Source organism: Zeus faber, assembly GCF_960531495.2.
Source record: "Zeus faber genome assembly, chromosome: 8".
Taxonomy (NCBI): domain Eukaryota; kingdom Metazoa; phylum Chordata; class Actinopteri; order Zeiformes; family Zeidae; genus Zeus; species Zeus faber.
The window spans coordinates 24,964,710-24,985,834 of record NC_137195.1 but is presented as its reverse complement, the minus strand read 5'-3'; the positions used below and the strand labels follow the sequence as shown (position 1 = coordinate 24,985,834).

Below are 21,125 nucleotides of genomic sequence, written 5' to 3'. Positions count from 1 at the left end.
GAACTCTTTCACATCCAGCCACTTGCGAGTGCCACCTATGCAGGAACTGACCCTTTCTTTTGTGTCCGCACTGCATGATGCAGGAACGCTCGTAATTGTTAAAACACCGTTCTTGAGGGATATTTAAACTGGAGCGGAAGAGTAACAGTCAGTGACGTAAGTGCACGTTGGTTGGTCAAGACGTAAGTCTACGGTGAATGGTCAAACACATGAGCATGAGAAATAAACATAAACATTAATATACTTAATTTAAAATAAACATTTGTTTATACACAAATTACTTCAACCATTAAATGTAGAGACACTGACAGGCTGATCATGGCATTACGGAAACTCTGAAAATTGTACCTAACACGACTAAACTGGACCCTGTGTATTGCTGCCTGCAGCTATATTTATCATTATTTTATTATCATCATCATTTACCCTGAATTCTATTTGTTCGATCATGCACATAACAGATATACAGAATTATCAACTGTGTGTGTATGAATGCATTAGTTTTTTGGCTATTTGTTTTTATTTTCCCTTAAACACAGCCCTTATTCCTGCCGTTACTGCAGTGACCTCAAGCAAATTCACCACAGGGTATTTGCATATGATTTGCATATACCACCAACTGTCACTGTCATTCTGTGGTTGATTGTAACTTCCAGGGATAGGTGGGCAAAGTGTGTGTTTGTGTGTGTGTGTGTGTGTGTGTGTGTGTGTGTGTGTGTGAACACATAATCCAATCTCCTCACGACAATGGGAAGGGACCTGCTGGGGTACACTCACCAGCTGTTTCCAACCAAGCCCTCAAGGCTATTACATACACAAGCCTGTTTATCTGACTGTAATTAAATAATACATGCACGCCCCTTGATTTGAATGTAATTATGTTACAGACAGGCACGTTTATTTAAATGTAATTACATTATTTATGGTAAAGGATATTTAATGTAACATCTCAGCCTGATGCCCCTTGGCATCGGAAATGTACGGGCAGCTATCGTGAGATGTTGGACAGGTTGATTCATCCAGTGGGTGCCTTTTATGCAAACCGCATTACACAAAATTAACCTCGTTGGCATGATTCAGTAGGCGCAGCTCTGTTTCCTCCAAATGCAGAACGACTGACTAAAGAGAATGTGGGGATCTTTGATATGCGTGTCCAAGTTCGCCGACTGCATTTCTAAGTTTGACCCGCTGTGAGGAAGCCATTACTGGGAAGGGATGTCTTTCCGAATGTGTGTTTCAGACACAAACATGTTTGCATTGGGCCCCCGCTGGACTGTGAAGAATATTAGATGAGCTGCTAGTGTTTGTTTTGGACGGATTGTTTAATGCAATTTCTCGGTAGATTTTGATACGGCAAACAACGGCAATTGGGGGGGGGGGGGGTTCTCTTTGGATAGTGCAAATATAAATAAAGGTTTGATTATGCTCTTGTGAATGAATAATTTATAAAACCCTGATATAATTTAATAATTTACCACATTTCATCTCACTTTTAATGCAAATATTCCATACTTAAATGCAAATATCAGCAATGCATAAATAAATTAATAAAAACTGAAAGTTGTCAAAAAAAAGATTCCATTTCCAGGATCAAACAGAACGTGGGCTCTACACATCCTGTTCTGTCTGTAAACCCGCCTCTATTCATTTGGAATTTATCCACAAGAAGAGCACCAGAATGGCAAGAAGCAAATGTGGCCTAAATATTGCAAGAGAATGTTTTTCTGCTTGGAAAAGTTGTCATATGAGTGGAATTGGAGAGACATAGCCTGGAACATGACCAACTTTCCCATATGACGGTATAATATCTTCACCAGTTAGAACAATGTCACATTACTTTGTGGCGGATGTCGGGCATCATGGAATACAACACAGCCGGCGTTAACCTGGGCAGCCAATTCCTCCAATGGCCATCTTTAAAAAGCTATATCGGTGCGAGTGGAATGCCTTGCTCTGGGCAGGGTATCCACTTGCATAACAGTTGATGAAAACACAGACAGAATTCCTACTTTATATTGCTGACCTTTTCGGATATTTGCTGAAAATTTGTTTAACATGTGGGTCAGTTCAGAACTACTTTGACAACTTACATATCCTATGAGCGCTGGTGACACGATGGTTTGGTCCAAAAGGTAAAAAGGTGTCAAGCGGCAGGGATAGGAGAGGTAGAGTGGGCAGTGTCGTAATCTGAAGGTTTGTCGGTTCGATCCCCAGCACCTCCTGCGAGCATGCTTTGTTGTCCTTTGAGCAAGACACTTAACCCCGAACTGCTCCTGGTGGCTGTGTCCATCGGTGTCAGAGTAATTGTAAGTCACTTTGGACAAAAGCGTCTGCTAAATGGTCATGTAAAGATGTAAATGTATTTATTACATGAGGCCAACAACATCCTGAGAAGCGTGAGATGGACGACGTCATACCATTTTGTCTCATCAAATAATAAGTGACAACCATTTCCTTTTCTATCAAGACTACGCCCTCCAGACAGAGCAATGGGTAATAATCCCACAAGTTTTGGTTTTGTGCGTTACTCTGAGAGACGTCTCCAAATCGCTTTTTTTCTACCAGTCCTTCACCTTGTCAGTGAGAGACCTCTCTCTCTCTCTCACTGGTGGGTAGCACTACAATACACGGTGAGGAGATGGGTGGCAAGTGGGGGCACTGAGGTGGACTTTCAGCGGGGGGGGGGTTGCGTGTGTTATGGGTGTCAAAGTCTTCACAGTTGTTCCCTCTCTAACCTTTGGCTCTTTGATGGTCTCCCCCGACGCCCGCGTCTCTATCCTCCAACCTTACCCCCTTCTCCCTCTCCTTAAGCTCTGGTGAACGCCCCGCCTCGGACCATCTCCAAAGCCTCTGTCCCCTCTCCCAGGGAGGTCTATCGATCCAGAGGACCCAAAAGAGAAGAGCCACAGCAGGCTGGCGGAGCAGGGAGAACGGCGGGTCAAGCCGTATCTGTGGAAGCGCGTTTGTGTTCACACCTGTGGGTGAGTCTGTGTGTCTGTGTGTGTGTGTGTGTGTTTCAGTGTAAGCATGGTGAACTGGGCAGCGGACCCGCTGGGTTTGACGGAGTGAAGACACACGTGTATACATTGAGAACACACACAAGCAAACATACAAATATGAAGACGTGCACATGCATGCACACAGAGGCACACATTTACTCTTAAAAAATGTTTCTTTTCGGGTGAACCATGTGACACACATGCACACGCACACAGACACACACACACACACACACACTCAAACTCCAACCCACCCCTATGATGCTGAGGCCTTTGAGGTAGTCCATGCGTGGCTGGGCCTGGGGAACGCAGCCCGCTACCACCACCTTCTTCTGCTGCTCCTGGGCTTTCCTGCACAACACACACAAATAAAGGAGATTTATGTTAGCTCACATATACAGCATTTCCTGTTTCCTAGCAGGCATTGTGTTCAAACTTTGAGAGTTATGTTATTAAGTCTTATTGTTAAGTATACGTTTTAAATGTCGTACACAAGTGTTATGCATGATCGTATTGTTCGTTGAATTGTTATTCATCTTTTCTGATTATGTTGTAAGTGTTTTGGGGAGTTAAGTAGTGAAACTGTGATGGACATTGCTGCTTGGTTTGAGAGCCCCAGCGTTCGTTTTCAAGCCGAGTAAGTCTTCATCGCTCAGTTTGATAGACAAATAAAAACTGTTTTAGCAAATTTTGACTCACTTCACCACCCACCACAATACATACAGAGACAGAGATTCCTTCCTTTATTTGTTAGATCTAGAACTTATATAGGCCAACGCAAGTAACGAGTAGTGACAAAATTGTTTGATTAATAACTGCAATGACATTACTGAATTTAGGAACAGTAGTGTTGTAGAGTACTCGTTACAGACAAATGTAATGTGATCACAGTCCTGGCCATGACCAACAGTTCCTTTTCTCTTGTGGTAAAATTGTCACATTCCAATCCAGTGGTAGCTCAAAGACATTCCAATTGCAACCTGGGGGTTGTCACTTTTCTTTTTTTTCTGGGAGCTTTGAAAAGCACTTAATCTGTACTTCAGGATGTAGTTTCCAAAAGCTCTTTGTATGGATATAATGGCTTCACGGCAGATGACCCCCAGAGACACCGTTTTCACTCGTTTGGCCTTCGCTCAGACAGCGTCGCCATTTTGTCTTTGAATAGTTGGCAAATTCCTTTCTTAGAAGCTTTCTTTTCCGCAAAGGTTTTTGATGTGCACATCGTTCACAATGAAATACCACAGAAATACATTAAGAACACAGTTAAAAACATTACTCAATTTCCACTTATCAAACTGCTTCTACATCATTTATTGCAGTTGAGTGTCAAATATTTGCTATTACTGTCCTCATATACTGTAGATCAATACGCTTTTTCCTCTCTTGTACTCTGCTCAGTATTGGAGACACTGAATGTATATATGGAATTTAACGAGTGTTTTGTGTGTGTACACTTGTGGGTATGTACATGGATGAAGAATGGCTTTGTTCGGTTTGATGAGAAATCAGTACAGCGCTGGGACTACAAATCTAAGCTTCTCTGCCTGATTTCATTTTTTTTCAATTATCAATTGATTTCCAAATAACAGTGTGCACAAGCTTTTGATATGGATCAACACTACCCTGTCAGGGAATTGCTCATGGCCCCAAAACTCAGTAAACCCTACGGTATACCATTACTGAGTCTGGAATGTGTCTGGAATACTACCAATTTAAAAGATTAGTATTTATGAAACCATATTAAATAGTAAATGGACTGCATTTAGCCTATATATAGCGCTTTTCTAGCCACTATGGTCACTCAAAGCGCTTTACATGTTACATGCACCCATTCACACACCGGCCGAAGTGTCAGCCATGCAAGGAGACAACCAGCTAGTCGGGAACGCTTAGGTAATTCGGTGTCTTGCTCAAGGACACCTCGGCAAATTAGTCAGGAGGAGTCGAGGACCCAACCACCGACCCTCCAGTTGCCAGACGACGGCTCCACCTCCAGAGCTACTTAAGTTCCAGGATGACATCTGGTGAAATATCATAGCATGAAAACACTTCACACTACTCTGGCAAGCGTATGCCACAATGCATTGTGAGGGCAAGACGCCGGTAAAGGTTTCTCCGCAGTGTCATCATCAACCCCCAACATCAGGGAAGTGGAGTGGAGATATGATGTCGTACGTCAGAAAATACATCTTTTTACTCACATAGTAAAATAGGCTGCACCACAGTACGAACATACGGGAGGGAGCACATAGTGAGGTATTCGGGGCGTAGCGTGTATTCAGACCGTACATGTTTTACAATGTCTAAAATCACGACAAACAAAAAGGTGGTTAACTGAGATTAAATCAGAACGAGCCATTTGTGTGGACGTGTTTGTCTCCCGCTCTCCCTCTCTCGCCGTCGCCGTTCATGCTGGCTGGCGTCCGTGTGTGTCACCACTGGTTAGCAGCGCTGAGATTTGAGATGCTCAGCGTGTCTGACAAGAACTGTTCGGGAAGAGCTGCCCAGACTCAAACCTGAATGTTTAATAACCAAGAAGCTCCTGACAGCTGGAGGCAGGAAGGGGAGAGAGGGAAGAAAGGCGAGCGATGGGGGGAGGGTTAAAGGGAGGGGGGAGAGAAGGAGGAGGAGGGGCAATGAAGGTAGAAGGAGACTGTCGGTGGCATTTTAATTCCGCAATCTGTTTAAGTTTGCCAGCAACGCGGAGGGAAAAGAGAGAGAGAGGAGAGAGAGAGAGCGAGAGAGAGGGAGAGAACGGTTTCAATGAAATGGAAGGTACCAGTGAATGGGGAGAACAGAGGGTGAAGGGAGGGAGGGGAGGCGAAGAGAGAGAGGGACAGAGAGACAAACAAAGGTAGACAAACAGTGAGTGACCGTTTGTGTTTTCTTTTGAAAGCAAGGCCTGGATTATTTAAGGTTTTAATCAAGGCTTTCAATGCTGACCTCGCACCTCTTCTCCCTCTCCTTCCTCCCGTCTTTTCTCATCTTGACTCTGGCTCTATATTAGCCACCACTGGATGCATTTCAGATTATATTTTTAGATGAATATGATGATCCTTTATGTAAAAATAATTAAGGGTATAATCAAGTGCTCTTTTAGAGAATAGATGACGTGTTCTTTTTACACCTGTAACCACTTGTTTAAAAAAACAAGATGGCCGCTTTTACACCAACTGAATTGTATTCAGCCCTGTGTGTTGTGGTGTCACTGGGCCTCAACAGTAAAGGAAAATTAAAACAAGTTGTGAGAGAAAGCCTAATTAAAATAATACATGGACTTTGTCTCATCTGTCAGGAGACGAGTCCAAAAAGAGGGATGGAAATGACACATACCTGTCATGCAGAGACTACCTAGTGGTTCTCTAACGATGTTCCTTATGGAGGACCCACCCACATGGGCTTTAGACACACACACACACACACAGAGTGACAATATAAGAGCTTCTGCATAATTCAGTGTCTCCTGCCAAAACGTGCCAAACGCTCCTTTAATGTGCTTCAAACTTCCCACCCACCCACCCACACACACACTTACCTACCTACACACACACCACCACAGCTGACACAGCAAGTCAGGAGACGCCGCCTGAACCGTTGTCTTTGCGCCCCGGGGGAAACAGGACCAATCACGTCACACAAGGCTTCTGGAAGCAGTGGGATGGGGATTATGCGAAGCGGTCGGCATGGCGATTGTTTTGAGCCCGAGCGAGCACTCGCTGCCAGTGACCCAGACCAAAGCAGATGTCCCCCGAGATCAGCCAATGAGGGGCGTGTGCGTGTGCCTGTGTGTGTTTCCTTGGTTTGGTCCATGCCCTCAATCTCCACGCTCAACGGTTAAGTCGTGTTATTGCTATTCATATCCAAGCACCCACACACATGGCAGAGGACGACCTCGGTGACTTGCTATGCATAGATGCATGAGCAGTGTGGTATGGATGTTCGTTGCGGCGGGGGCCCTGCTGTACACACTGGTTTTTAACAGCTGACTGGACAGAGGGAATCAGTCAAATTAGACGAGACTTAACATCCTGTTGAATTGATGGGGCTGACTGGGTGAGGTCTCCTACTGTACAATATGGTAATACCACCGCTGTAGGTAACGTGGAGACCACCACAGGGCATGACCTACATAGTGGAGGGACATTCGGCTGTTTACCGTGGCGAAACCTGACGATAAGGAAGGAGGGAGGAAAGGAAGCAAGGGACTGTCCGTTGGATCATGGTGGTATCTCGATATAGTTTAAATAGATTTTTTAGTTGAGTTTAAATTGACTTTTTTTTTTTTAATTTTATTTCCAAATTGGAGAATGGAATGGGAAAATGTGTAACAGCCATATGTCTCCCAGTGCTCTCCAGTCCTCCTACCCTTTTCTGAAGAGTTGGGCAACATCATATTATTATAGTTCAATGGCATCATATGTAAAAAAGAAGAGACTCATGCACACTGTCTAAACTTGCAGTTAACATTAATTTATCAGGAAAGTATATTTCGAGGGCATCCAGTCTCTTGTGCACCTATTTCTCTACATAGGTGTGGCAAAGAGACTGAGATATTGTCATATCGTCATAAGCATTCTGGACCTTAAATAGAACCTTACATTTCTCAGGACATCAGGTCTGAAATATTTAAATATTTAATTTTGTATTTCAAGTCTACATACTGTACAGATAATTTCTTCCGTATCTCTGGCTAAGTTGACAGTAAGCGAGCCAGATGAGAAGCGCTCCTGACTGCTGTGACCTCCCACCATTAGCATAAGCTAAGCGGTGCAAGGTTAAACACCCGTCAAGTCTCAGCAATTAATATGTGATGTGGTGCATGCATGTGTATCAGTGCGCATTTTAGTGTGGGTGAACAATTCATCAGCCAGTCGACAGTGTGGTGTCTTCATTCGGGATGTATTGGTCCAATAAGGGGGATATCCCAAATACAAAAGTACGACCCTCTAATGATAAAAATGGATTATATGTTAAGCATTGTTTTGTCATAACCCCAAACAAACTAAACTAACAGTAAGACTGCAGTGTTGAGTTAGGGTAACATAGAAAGCGATAATGGTATCAGATATGTGAAAAATACCGGTCTAAAATAGGGTATCAGTTTCTGAGATGATCCAGAACAATGAAAGCAGGCACCAAAAGCCATATCAAGCTAGAGAACTTGCCTTTTGACTCATCAACGGTGAGTCTGTAATGGAAGGAATTGATTATATGTCAATCATTTCATTCTTCTCCCAGGACGATTCCACGTCTATAATGTTGTGTGTGAAAGCAATGGATTGGATCAGTATTGGCAGATACTTCAAGTGTAGTACTCTGTATTGGCAGTGAAAATAAGGTGTCTATAGCCTTCTTATGAACAATAACTAGTTCGTTAGACTATGTACAGTACAAACTTTAAAGGGTTGGTTGCCTGTTTTCATTAATCTAAAGACATCTGTGTTTTTATTGAAGAAATGGAAACACTGCATTCCCATTTAACCTCCGAAGGCAACACACAAAAAAAAAAAAAGTACTCCTGACACAACTTTGACTCAAGTCTTTGATGTTTTTCTGCGAAGCCGGCTTCTGTTAATTGCATTGTGTCATAATATCATAAATCAATATGGAATACCAAAACGGCCATGGAAAGGCATTTTTTGTTGACCTAAACACAATTGGTCAAGTGGTAAGTTCTATAAGTTACCTTCTGGTTAATGTGATTGTCATTTTGGGTAAAAACGAATGAAAGCTTACATGACATAATGCCAGCTGTATTAACAGTGCCACTGTCACTGTCTCTGACTTGCACATTGAAAAGCGGCACGGAAAAGGGATTGTGGGGGAAGAGTGTGTTGGCCTTCCATTAAAATCAGACAAGCATCCGTTTTTCCCTTCTTTTGGTTTAACTAACTTTTTTTTTTTTGTCATTTTGCATGACAGTTGTAAACAACTCTCATGCTCTAAAGCCCAATTATATTCAGGGTATACAGACAGAAGGGTTATGGGAGGGAAACGATGGGCAAAGTTCAGAGAAGAAAGAGGATGAAAAGAGGAGGAAAAAAAATCAACAAGAGCAAGTGGGGGGGGGTGAGACCAAATAAAGAGAAAGTTGTCAAAAGCCCCTTTCCCACTTGCACGGAAAGCCGTAAATATATCGCCGATGTTCCGTATTGGCGTAATGTGGGTATAGGAGCCGGTTTCGATGTTCCGGAAATTTCCCCACTCTCGACTTAGCACCATTTCTAGGAAAATGTCGGTACGGCTGTGAATCGAAGTGTGTGTGAATGAAAGCAGTAACACTCCGGGGACAAGCACTTAAAGTAGGGGTCGAGCCGACTGCAAAGCCAGGTATTTCCTGATGATGCATCCCACCCGGTGTCCGTAACCTGACATGGGGTGACAAATGGTGTGCTACTTACTACAGAGATTAAGTTTGTATTATCGTCCAGTGTACTTGGGTATGTAAGTAAAAACAAAGATTGCTTTTCGGACCTATATATATCAAACTATTTATATCAGACTATATATCAGACTACATATATATGTATACTCTCTAACCACTACAGAGCGACTACACCACACACTGGACACGGTGCCAACCATAACCTGCACATTTATAGTAAACCGCATGATGACGTCACAAAGCGTCTTACTCTCACCCTTGGACCACACCGGAAGCGGCACGTCGGCGTCACGGCAACGCTTCAGATACGCTGCCATGTTAATCGATGTGGAAGGTCACGCCAAGCGGAAGCGTCAACGTCGTGAAAGTGGCATGACGCAAGGCTCCGAAACCCCTTGTGTTTTTTTAGGACTTGGCTCTATTTTTTTTTTTTTGAGCGCAAAGCGTAAACTGAAGCATAGATTCCCATAGATGTCAATTCAGAAGATGTAATTACTGGAAATATTACCAAGCCTGGTATGCATCAATCACACACACACACACACACACATATACTGTGTGTGTGTATATATATATATATATATATATATATATATATATATATATATATATATATATATATATATATACACACACACACACACTGTACACCCCCCCGCCCCCCCCCCCGCTGATGTGTGGTCCATACATTTTCCCCGACAAGATATTAAACCTCACTTGTGTAAAAAAAAATATTATCATTCCAGCAGGAAAACAAATATCCCGCCCAGGAATAGACTTTATATTTTACTTCATAGATGGGAAATAGTTTTATAAACTTTATTGCTCTGGTATACCGTACCTATCGGCAACACGGAGGACGGTGGAAGCGGAAGGGTCTCCTTGCTGCCAGAGAGTTTTAGCCCTGTTTTAGCACTTTGGTGTTCGATGACTTGGACCACCTCGGTGATTTGGGGCAAATTTGGTCTGTTTTTCACAAATTTCTTCTCCGTACGTGGATGGATTTGAATAAAAGCTGAACTACAACCACTTTCACTTTTGTAGCGTCCCTGCGGGCTGGACCCCAAATATAAGGGTAAGTGGGCATTTAAAAACAACCATTACCTGATTGCCCATGGAAAGTGAACAAAACCTCAAAACTCGCATTGTTGGCAATCCATTCATTCACCGTGCTACTGGATGATGACTTGATTCACTCGATGCAAATCCAACCATCAACATAGTTAGTTGAAAATCATCTGAAGAGGGACAAATTGTTCGAAATGCCTTGATTTTAACCCTTTTGTACTGGAGATTTCTAGGGATTGTTGGTCTTGCCGCAACAAGGGGGGCAAAATTGCATAATTTTTGTCAGCACTGTAGGAAGCAGTGACTTGAAGATGAAGATGAATCCCTGTCATCTGGCGACCATGGCAGCAAAAAGGGAAGCCAGCTTGACAGGACCACTGGACGTGTGTATGAGGGATTAAGTAAGTAACAATAGCCTTCCACGCAGTCAAATAGAGTGGCCTTTTACTGAAATTTACCAACATCCTGCGGTTAGCTATGTTAAGGCTATAGTAAAGTTTATATTGATGATGTTAGAGTAAGTGGATGTACACTGAGACATTCATTGGATTTAGATTAGATTCAACTCATTGTCATCGCATAGAGTGCAACTACTGAGGCAACACAATGCATTTCTCTGCATTTTACCCATCCTAGTAACTGCCATATCTAGGAGCAGTTGGCTGCCATATAGAGGCGCCCGGGGAGCAGTTAGGGGGTTATGCGTCTTGCTCAAGGACACATCAGCACGCTACCAGGAGGAGCCGGGGATCGAACCGGCAATCTGCCGCTTACTAGACCCGCTCTCCCTCCTGAGCCACTGCCCCCATAGTTTTAGTGGGAGAAATGTGATTATCACAATTGAATACACAATATACAATGGAATATAGAATGTTATGGCTAGTAGAATATAATAGGGTCAAACGTGGGGAAAAAAGGTTTAAAACAGATTTACAAAGTCTTCACCTTGTTCCCTGTACCAGTTGGGACCATGGAGCCTCTTTGCTGATGCAGTTTGTCCATGTTTGGTTGGAATGCTCCCCTTGACAAATTAAATAACTCCATGGAGTTTTTGTAGCTCTGACGGTTATTTATGTTTGTTGTGTTTTAAGAAAAGCGCATTCTGAAAAATAATGGTAGAAACAGAATGCTGTGATACTGACGCCAAGTTGCTGCAACACAACAATCAATACGATCTAGAAAGGTGTTGTCAGCTTCCTGGATTTACAACCAATATTATTAAAGACATTTAGAGGAGAGATGCCCTTTTTTTATTTATTAGTTTTTTACAGGATACGGGCAATGTGTTAGCCAATCAATGCACATATAACCTTGCTAGTTCACATAGCCTTTGGGGATGCCCAATATGGTGTGTGTCCTCATCACATCACAAGCACGGGCCCAATAAAAGTCGAGTTGGACCCAATGCAAACCTTTGAGATTGAGGTCCTGACCAACGTGCTGAAATGCATGACATCTGTCTTGTAAAAACTGAGCTGAAAATGTGATGAATATTGCATCACTATAAATGAGTTGTATACAATGGCCGAGTGGTTTATAATAAATGAAAGATGGTTAGTAAATAAAATGCAGCAATGGAAGACAAGTGCAGGTGCTTGCGCGCGCATGGGGTGCATTTCATTCACAGGGAATTGCATTGAGAGAGAGAGAGACAGTCAGACAGACAGGCAAATAACTTGAGAGAACATTGCAGAAAGGAAAACAAGGGAGAATGAGAGGGTCAGACAGGGAGAAATGACTGGGAGAGAAAGATGGAGGGACCCCAGAGATCTATTAGGAATGCTAAGGTCTGTTTTCTACAGGACACGCTGTTTTAGGATACAGAACTTGGAGCCTGAGGCTTCAACAGGGAGAGAGCACTGCTGAGTACAGACTTTGGGACGGTAACACAAATGTTCTCTGACACACACACACACACACACACACACACACACACACGAAAAACTCAACTCACAACAACTGTTCAGCATCTGGCCGTCCCCATAAGGACTTTTTTCCCCCCATAGGAGTAAACATTGTGAGAACAAAAGTTAACTTAAAACCCTGACTATATTCTAAATATTGTATAATATTGTATAATATTGTAATAGTTATAACAGCAGTAATAATACTATTAGTAGTAGAAACAGTTTTAATAGCAGTGAGGGATAATTTACAGTTTAACAATGCAAAATGATTCACTACTTGGGGACAGATTTTTTTTTTATTCCTGTATGACAAGAAATTTGACTTAAACCTTCAGACTAAATACACCAAGCAAAGACAACACAATGAGGTTTCCCAGCTTTGCATGTAAAAGAAATGTGAACTTCTGTCTGAGTCTCCGTGTTTGCGTGTATGTGCACCTAGGGTTGGGTATAGTTTGATTTTTTTCAAATACCGGTGCAAAACCAATATTTTTAAAGAGGTACCAGTGACTAAACCGATAAAGGTCGTTGACATTAAAGATGGCGATGTCGATACGACTTTCAAAAAATAAACAAATGTTGAAGTGTGCATATTAGCTAGACAGTTTCTACGTCTTTCTGCTTTAATAAGTACACTGCTAACATAGACCCCAAACATTGAAGAGCCTAAGAGCCCACTGAATAAAGAAATTAGATAAATTATTTTGAACATGTTTTTATTGAACCATGCCACATGAATATCCAACCAATTAAACAGAACATTAATTTAAAATATAGCCGTAAAAGGCAATTGTTGGGTTCAAAGCCGCAAGCAAACTCCATGTGGGAGGACACAAACACAGAAAATGTTTTTAGACTGACTAGGTAAGTGAGTAATCAATGTCCACCATATACATTTCACCAGATTACAATGCGTGCCACGTTTCAGGCAGTCTTTTGCGATGTGTTTATCGCCCATGTTCATGTGCCATTTTGGCACCGGGTTTCAGTATCCAACCCAATGTGCATTCGGGATGTTTGGATTTGGTCACAGGGGATAGCAGGGGAGAAGGAGAGGGCCGTGGAGGCAGAAGGTGAAAGGACGAGGTCATCGGTTGAACGCCCTGCAACCCTGGCATGGGCATCCGCAATCCTGGGTGGTTTGACAGTCATGAATAATTAGAAACAGGCGTTTGTGACGCTGGAAGTGCAAATGTTCATTGACCTGGACTGCATTAACTGTGTTTTTCTTTTATTAATACAAAAATAAATAAATGTAGCTTTCTAACTGACAATTGTTTTTCTTATATACAAAGCTAGGCAGACAATTTAATTTTGTTGTTTAAAGGATGCGTTTGCCATTGTTCAATTATCAAAATTGGTTCCCATCATTCATAACTGTTCATAGCACAACATCACTGAGCTCTTTACAAGCAAATTACCACTATGCTGCAGCTTCTTACCATGCGCAAATGCAGGCCAACGGGAAAAATGCTTAGGCCTTTAAAAATGGCATGCATCGCTTTTTCAAGGTTTTGTTGACTCTCCTGCAATCCCTCAAATCAGCTCTTTTGGGTACATCTGCATTAACATAAGAGACTAGAAACAGCTTCAGCCACTTCCTACTGGCAACCTGCTGCAACCACAGCCCGCTTTGGATGCACTCACCAATTGCAAAAAGTAGTTTTAAAAAGAGTGTGATAGATTATTCTAAATATGTTTAAATAAACAAGACACAAAGAGAGATGGAATTGTAATGCATTTTCCAGTTCTTAAAAAGGAGATTTTTTTTTTTGTCAACACTGTATTTATGCAGTGACAAACTACAACAGAGTGGTAATTTTCTCAATGGTAAAGTTTTCAGCTGGGATTATTCTATGAACATTTATAAATGATGGAAAACCAACATTTTAGCAACGCCTGGGTTGAAAAATAGCAAAAATATTTTTGAACACTCAAAAACTACCATTAACAGCAGTGGACCACAATCCAATCTGCACAGATCAATCCAGGCTCTTAGTGCTCACTCAAACGAAAGTTGCAGTAGCTGTGAAATGAAGGACAGCAAACCATTCACACCCCACTGTGTGTGTGTCTTTAACCCTATTTAAGATAAACAAACACAAACACACACACGCTTTGATTTGGTTTGGATGAAGCCTAAAAACCATGACAAGGTAGGTACACACAAATCTAGGAAAATAAGTCAGGGCAGCTACATGGGTACAGCACCTTGCCTTCCATTAGGGAACTCTGTGGGCTTACGGGGGTCTCATTAGATAGTAAGCATCTACTCAGCCCGCTAATCCACCCCCTCCATACAGCATGAAGTGGCACTGTGGCGGCAGGCTCATCAGCCCCCTCTAAAAGCCCTCCTTGTTTAACCACCACGCCTTATTTATTCTAAATAACGTTATTTTACAAAGACAGAGATGGGGCGCGCACAAAGCCAACTGTCTGATTAAATTGCTATTCAGAGCCCCTTTCCTTGCCCCCCCCCCCCCCCCCCCGCAACCAACTCCACCCCGCCAATGAAATTAATTTATGGGGTGACAAAATGTATGAAATGGTTTTCCGACGGCCCCCCCGCTTCAGCCTGTCTGAGTCGACAGCAAATTAAAAAGGATGGTTCAAGGCAAGGTTCATATCATTGAGAGAGAAGGAGAGACAGAAAAAAAAGAGAGAGAGAGAGAGAGATAGAGAGAGAGAGAGAGAGAGAGAGAGAAGGGGGAAGAAAGGAAATACTTAGAAATGAATGAATTTTAATTAAAAAGAAAACACAATGCTTGTTAGAAGGCTGGCGATTTTTTGTTTTTTTCTTCTCTAAGCTGTAGTTGGATTGAGCCGCTCGGTCCCCTTTTGGGGAACCTGGTTTGTTGCCGTCTTCTCTCTCCATCTCTCTCCCCTCTTTTATTCCCTTTCCAGCCTGTCTCCCATTACAGAATACATTTAGAACAAGATACACATGCGTCACACTATGTCACTCCCGCCATCATGAGTGGAGGGATGCACTGGAGAAGGATGAAATCTGAACTTGCCGACAGGATCCGTTGAGTTTAATGCCAGGTAGAAACAAGGTATTCAGAAAGTACCTCCTGTCATATGCTTAACTCAGAACCGACGTCTCTGATAAACACGGCAATTCAGCGATAAACACAGTCCATTAAAACACCCTGCAGACGAGAAAATGCCATTACCTTGTACCTGCCAAGGCGTTTGTTTCTGCTGATGTGTCAGGAAAGCCAAATAAATTACTGCAATGACTCACATGATGAATTCTATGTACCTCTGTCCCCAGTTGTCCCACCGCACACTGCAATGGAAGACCGCACCAGAAAACTAGCCACCATTGGGCTGTTGGCCTGCTATTCCTTTTTTTGAAAAGTCAAGAAAAATGTTACGAGTTATTGAATAACACAGGACCCTAATTTCTACATGACGTGGGTGGATTTACTCAGATGGAGGGGGGTTCTAATTCTACTGTGGGCCCTGCGACGTACGAAGGGATCAAAAATATAAAAGGTGTGTTTCACCACATGTTTTCTGAAATAGACAGCTCACAAAAAACTGACTAGGTTGTCTTATTTCACAGTTTGTGTGTTAGTTGACCCATCAGAGACCCAAATGTATGTGCACAAGTGAACTCACTGAAAAAGTGAGTTTTGCATAACAGGTCCCCTTTAAACACAGCAACCTCAATGAAATATGCATTCTTTCTATATATTCATCCAACAAGAAGTTATGTTTTCCGTCAAATCTAATGAAATTCTAGTAAGATGTGAGTTGAATATTACATATAAAGAAACAGCATTATCCGCTGCGGCAGTAGTAATATGAGGGTATCACACTTGAAATAGTTAAACGTCATCATAATCTATTAGCTGTGTCCCTGGCAAACTTTTCTGATTCTCATTTCTGCATCCTGCTCAAGAGGCTCCTTTCCGTGGTGTTAAAAAGACATCCAACATCATTTAAAGGAGAGAAAAGATGGTGGAGATCTGTGGTAAAAACAAGTCAGTTTGGATGCAAACTCGGTCAGTGGCGCATTCTTATTGAGGCAGACTTTACAAAGATGATATGTGTGAATGTCTTTCAGACACAGAATTTCTGTCATTAAGGTTGACAAACGGATTGTGAAAGTGCAATTGTAAGCAGAACCAGAAAGCAATTGCTAAAAACTGATAAACACACATTCTACATAATTCAATCATGAGTCATTGCTGTGTTTGCTGTAATATGTAGTGATGTGTATGCCGCCAGAGGCATGTACAGTAGTCTATATGCCACATGTGGCCATTTTCTCCCCAGCTACATCCCCTCCCTTTCTATCCATCCAGCGATCTGTCTGTTCAGAGATGCTTGTAGGTTAAGAACTGCCCCGGGTGGCAATGCACTGACCCATCGACCGATCTCAAGCCTCACAGAGGTTGGCATCTGTATGTGTGTTTGAGTGCTCGTGCGTTCTCTTTTGCACATATATGTACCTATAGCCCTGGTTCTGAGCCTTGGGCTGGTGTCACTCCAGATACTTTTTGGTTAAATTGCTTTCATGCTCTGGTCTGCTCCGCTCTATCTGCTATCCATGTGTGTCCATCCAATCGACGAAATTAAAAAGTATGCGCCCTTTGACAGGGGGAAAAACGCTAGGGCTCAGACAAAGTGCCAACATCTCCAAGGCACTTAAGCACATGCAAGTTAACAGGGAGACAGAAGCTGGTGTATGTAGATACAGATTCATGAATGCATTCACACACATAATCATATGTGGGTTGGTTCATTCTAGGGTCAGGCTGTCACAGCTCCCCATCTACATTTCAATAGGCATTAGTAAATAGGAAACATCAATTATTAATCTCACCATTTCCTCTCTCTTCAAATTTCTCTTAATTCTGTCATTCTAATACTTTTTACTTCTCCTTTATCTCAGATGTGTATGTATGCGTGCAAATCCATTCCGGACCCGCAGGTAAAAGCATAAGGCAGCCAAAGGTCAAAAGTTCTGAGCTGTCATCTCTCACTACCTCAAGTCCATCTACTACGTCTTTGCACTTTATCATATAGACAAAGTTGAAGTTGACACACAGGCCACCTCGCACGCAAGCTAAAGGTAGACTCAGAGTGTGCGTATCTATCGCATCAACTAAACCCGCATGTGAGTTTCTGTGTGTGAATCTGTGTGTATGTCACTGTTAAACTTTCTCAGTTCTTACCCACAGTCATTTATCGCCCCACGGAGAATTGCCCTACCCGCCAGCCGAGGGGGGGGGGGGGGGGGGGGGGGGCCTGACGGAGCGCGATGGATGCCATCTTTCATAAACCTACAGCTCCGGTACAAACAAGTTCTTTAGTGGCTGCGGTTTCCAGGTCAGTTGCTACACTGACATGAGAAGCCTTTAGGATGGTCAACACCGCAAGATGCGGCTGGCTGTCTATAGGGGAGACGACAGTGCCAACATGTGCTCCTATAGCAGTCCATGCGTCTACTTCCCTTCTTCTGCCGTGGTCCATACGGACCTTGGACTGGCTGGGTGACAGCAGCGTCTTCAAATCATAGTTTCAAAAGTTAGTTTACTATACATCAGCTTTCAATTCTGCTTGAATACAGTATACTTTAACGACTTGTTTGTGGTCGGTGCTCCCAAGCTTGTGTTCTTCTCGATTATGGACCGGCGTTGGCCTGGAATGTATTGCAATCCACTGCTATCTGCTAGTCTCTTTTTTTCTTTTCTCCATCTCCCAGATAAGGCTCCCACGAGTGTGTTGGTGAGGCTCCGCAAACCTCAGACTACACAGGCTACACCAGCTATGAGCTGCAGTGGCTAGCAGCTAAGCGGCTACAAGCTACAAAGAAACCAACACGCTGTGTGCTGCGCCGACACAGCGGTGAGTATGGACTCGTGCTCCTCTTGCACCCTGCTCCAGTTACAGTAGAACAGAGTCATTTGACTACTTTAGATGTTACAGGCATCCCGACGGCGTGGGTCGTAGGCAGGCTGCTAGCCATTACTCTTCCTAGGAACATAGATAAATGTTTGAGTCAAGCTTGACATCTCACTCTTGAGCAGGTCGGGACACAGGTAGACCCTAGTAGTATCACTTTAAAGGGTTCAGGTGGTCATATTTCACAGACTGTTTTCTGTCCTAATGACAGTGTTTTTAGAATACCCAGCATTTCCGAGCAGATACCCACAGTATCAATTCCCTGCTGTGCCAATAGTTCCACGACATACAAACCAGGCAATGCAATCTTACTAAAATTATTACCAGGGAGGGAATGGCGGTGAAGGGCACCAATCAGCCTACTTAAATGAGAATTGGTCGAATGAATATCAGATCACTCCTCTCCAAAGCATTGTTCGTTAATGATTTGATCAGAGACCAAAATCTCGATAGGTCTCTCCATGTGTGACTTGGTTGAAGCCAAATGACTTCTTACCAATAAACAAAGCTTCTCCACCAAACTATGTTAGCTCCCATGTTGCGCATCCATCCAAAAAAAGATGGTGGCATCGCCCTTATCTCTAAATCTAATCTTAAATTCAATCCTAAATTGAACAATGACTTTGAAATTTGAGGTTCTTGTTATGCGGTCCTCAAAACCACTGCCCATTTACCTAATAGTGATCTACCACCCTCCTGGCCTCTACTCGAGCCTCTTAGATAAATTATCTGAATGTTTCTTACATGGTGATGCACGCAGATAATATATTAGGTGATGGGTGACTTAAATATTCATGTGAATTCGACCACCTGAACCCCTTAGCAGGGCGTTGCAGACAATAACTGATACATTTGGCTTTATGCAGCTCATACACGAACCGGCCCATAATAATGCTAACACTATTGACCTTGTACTAACCCAGGGCATTGATATCTCTAACATAGTGGTTCTCCCCTATACCTCCACTATGTCTGACAAGTATTTCATAAAATTTGAAATCTTAATTCACTGCCAGCATGTCAAGCAGGACCAGAGCTATAGCAGCCGTGACAGTGCCTTAACTACGACTGTGCTTTCTGACCAATTGCCCAAAGCCAATGCTTCCTTTCCATTTTACGAAGGTCCAATTGAAAACCTCACAAACAAATTGAATGTGGCCCTCTCTAATGCTTCAGACACAGTGGTACCACTAAGAATACAATCTCGTGTTAGGAAACCAACACCTTGGTTTACAGGTGAGACCCGAGCACTTAAGCAATCCTGTAGGAAACTTGAGCGTAAATGGCGTGCGACTCAGTTTGAAGTGTTCTGTCAGGCATGGGGCGATAGTTTGCTGAACTACAAACTTTCTCTTTTGTGAGCCAAAACTAAGTATTTTTCCAGGTTAATTTGTCTTAATAAAAATGATCCTGGAACTTTATTTGATACAGTATCTACGCTAACGTAACAACCGCCTATTCTCAACCACTCCCCTTTTACAGCTAATGACTTCATGCAATTCTTTACTCACAAATCAAATCCTTCCAATAGTGAAACAGGAACAGGCACTAAGGCAGATGATATGGATAACCTCTCACACCTTGATGAGGTATCTATTAAAATTCTACCACGGTTGTTAAGTTAGGCAAAAACATGCTGACTCTACCCACTCCCAGGAAAGCTTGTTAAAAATCTATTTGGAACCCTTAATCCTTAACATTATTAACTCATCTCTCTCTGGCAGTCTGATCGGAGCGTAAGGAGGCTGTTGCTGTGGTCATGGAGCCAGGGGGAGACTGGTCGTGACCCTTTTCAGATCTGGAGGATTCTGCTTCGACCAACCTGGATCGGACCTGATGAGGACTTCCGTGGTTTCCTGTGGTGCTCTGCACCAGCAAACACTCTCATACTATATAGCTTTAATATTGCTAAGTACAGAAATACAATAAGCTATGATTTGTCATACTATAATATCAATGTCGCACACTCTATCCACTGAGGACTGGTAATGCTGAACTCACCAGGGGTCCTCACTGAGACACTCACATAGGCTCCACTGCCTTAATGTACTGTATGTTGCATACTGTATTACTATAGAGGGTTACTGCATAATGTGCTCTATTGCTGTTCTGTTCGGTGTTACTGTATTGCTGTGTCGTTCTGTTGTAAACCGTACTGAATATCTCCACACACACTACCTCACTTTATTCACATGCATTTTACTGCACATATCTATATATACAAATAGCCCATCCCATATACATAAGTCTATTCCTTTATTTCTATTTTGTACCCCCACTCTGTATTACCATTTTTGGTCTTATTTTATTTTATATTATTCTATTTAGTAACTGCATTAAGTTTTTTGGCATCCGTTAGTTTCAGTTAGTTGGGTAGAAATTAAGTAGCTGTTTGTGTTCAGTCGAGAACTTATTGTGCATAATCTCCAGGTGCGTTGCATTGACATTTCACTGCATATGTAGTATATGTATGAAAGTATGTCTATGTATGTGACAAATAAACCTCTTGAATCTTGAATCACGGCATCCTGGTCATCCTGGAAGAAACATTGAGAAGTGCCATGGAAGGAGGAATTCCCCTCCTTCTGTGGCCCCTTTTCAAGGTTTCTTGCTTTTTTTGGTCCCAATGGGGTTCAGACAAGGGGATGCTGTTGATTTCTATGTGAAATGTGGGTTTGTGAAGCCCTTTAAAACTGTATTGTGATTGAGGGCCTTATAAATAAACTTGACTTGACTTTCAAAGTACCAATTAGTTTTGGGCTTTATGTGGCTCAAATCTGTTCAGTTGCCTTTTGTTTTTAGTGGTGTACAAAAGACTTTCTCAAAAACGTCTCTCGGTTGTCAACG

The 21,125-nt window shown here is 42.6% G+C and overlaps 1 protein-coding gene across 2 annotated transcripts in view; it reads right to left on the bottom strand.

Moving 5' to 3' along the window:
- The window catches only part of cdkal1 (CDK5 regulatory subunit associated protein 1-like 1), a 300,473-nt gene that overhangs the window by 200,529 nt on the left and 78,819 nt on the right, over window positions 1-21,125 (bottom strand). For both annotated transcript variants that reach the window (XM_080004992.1, XM_080004993.1), the window contains exon 5: window positions 3,254-3,350. In XM_080004992.1, the coding sequence (XP_079861118.1) occupies window positions 3,254-3,350 (97 nt within the window). The remainder of the gene's footprint in view (window positions 1-3,253; window positions 3,351-21,125) is intronic.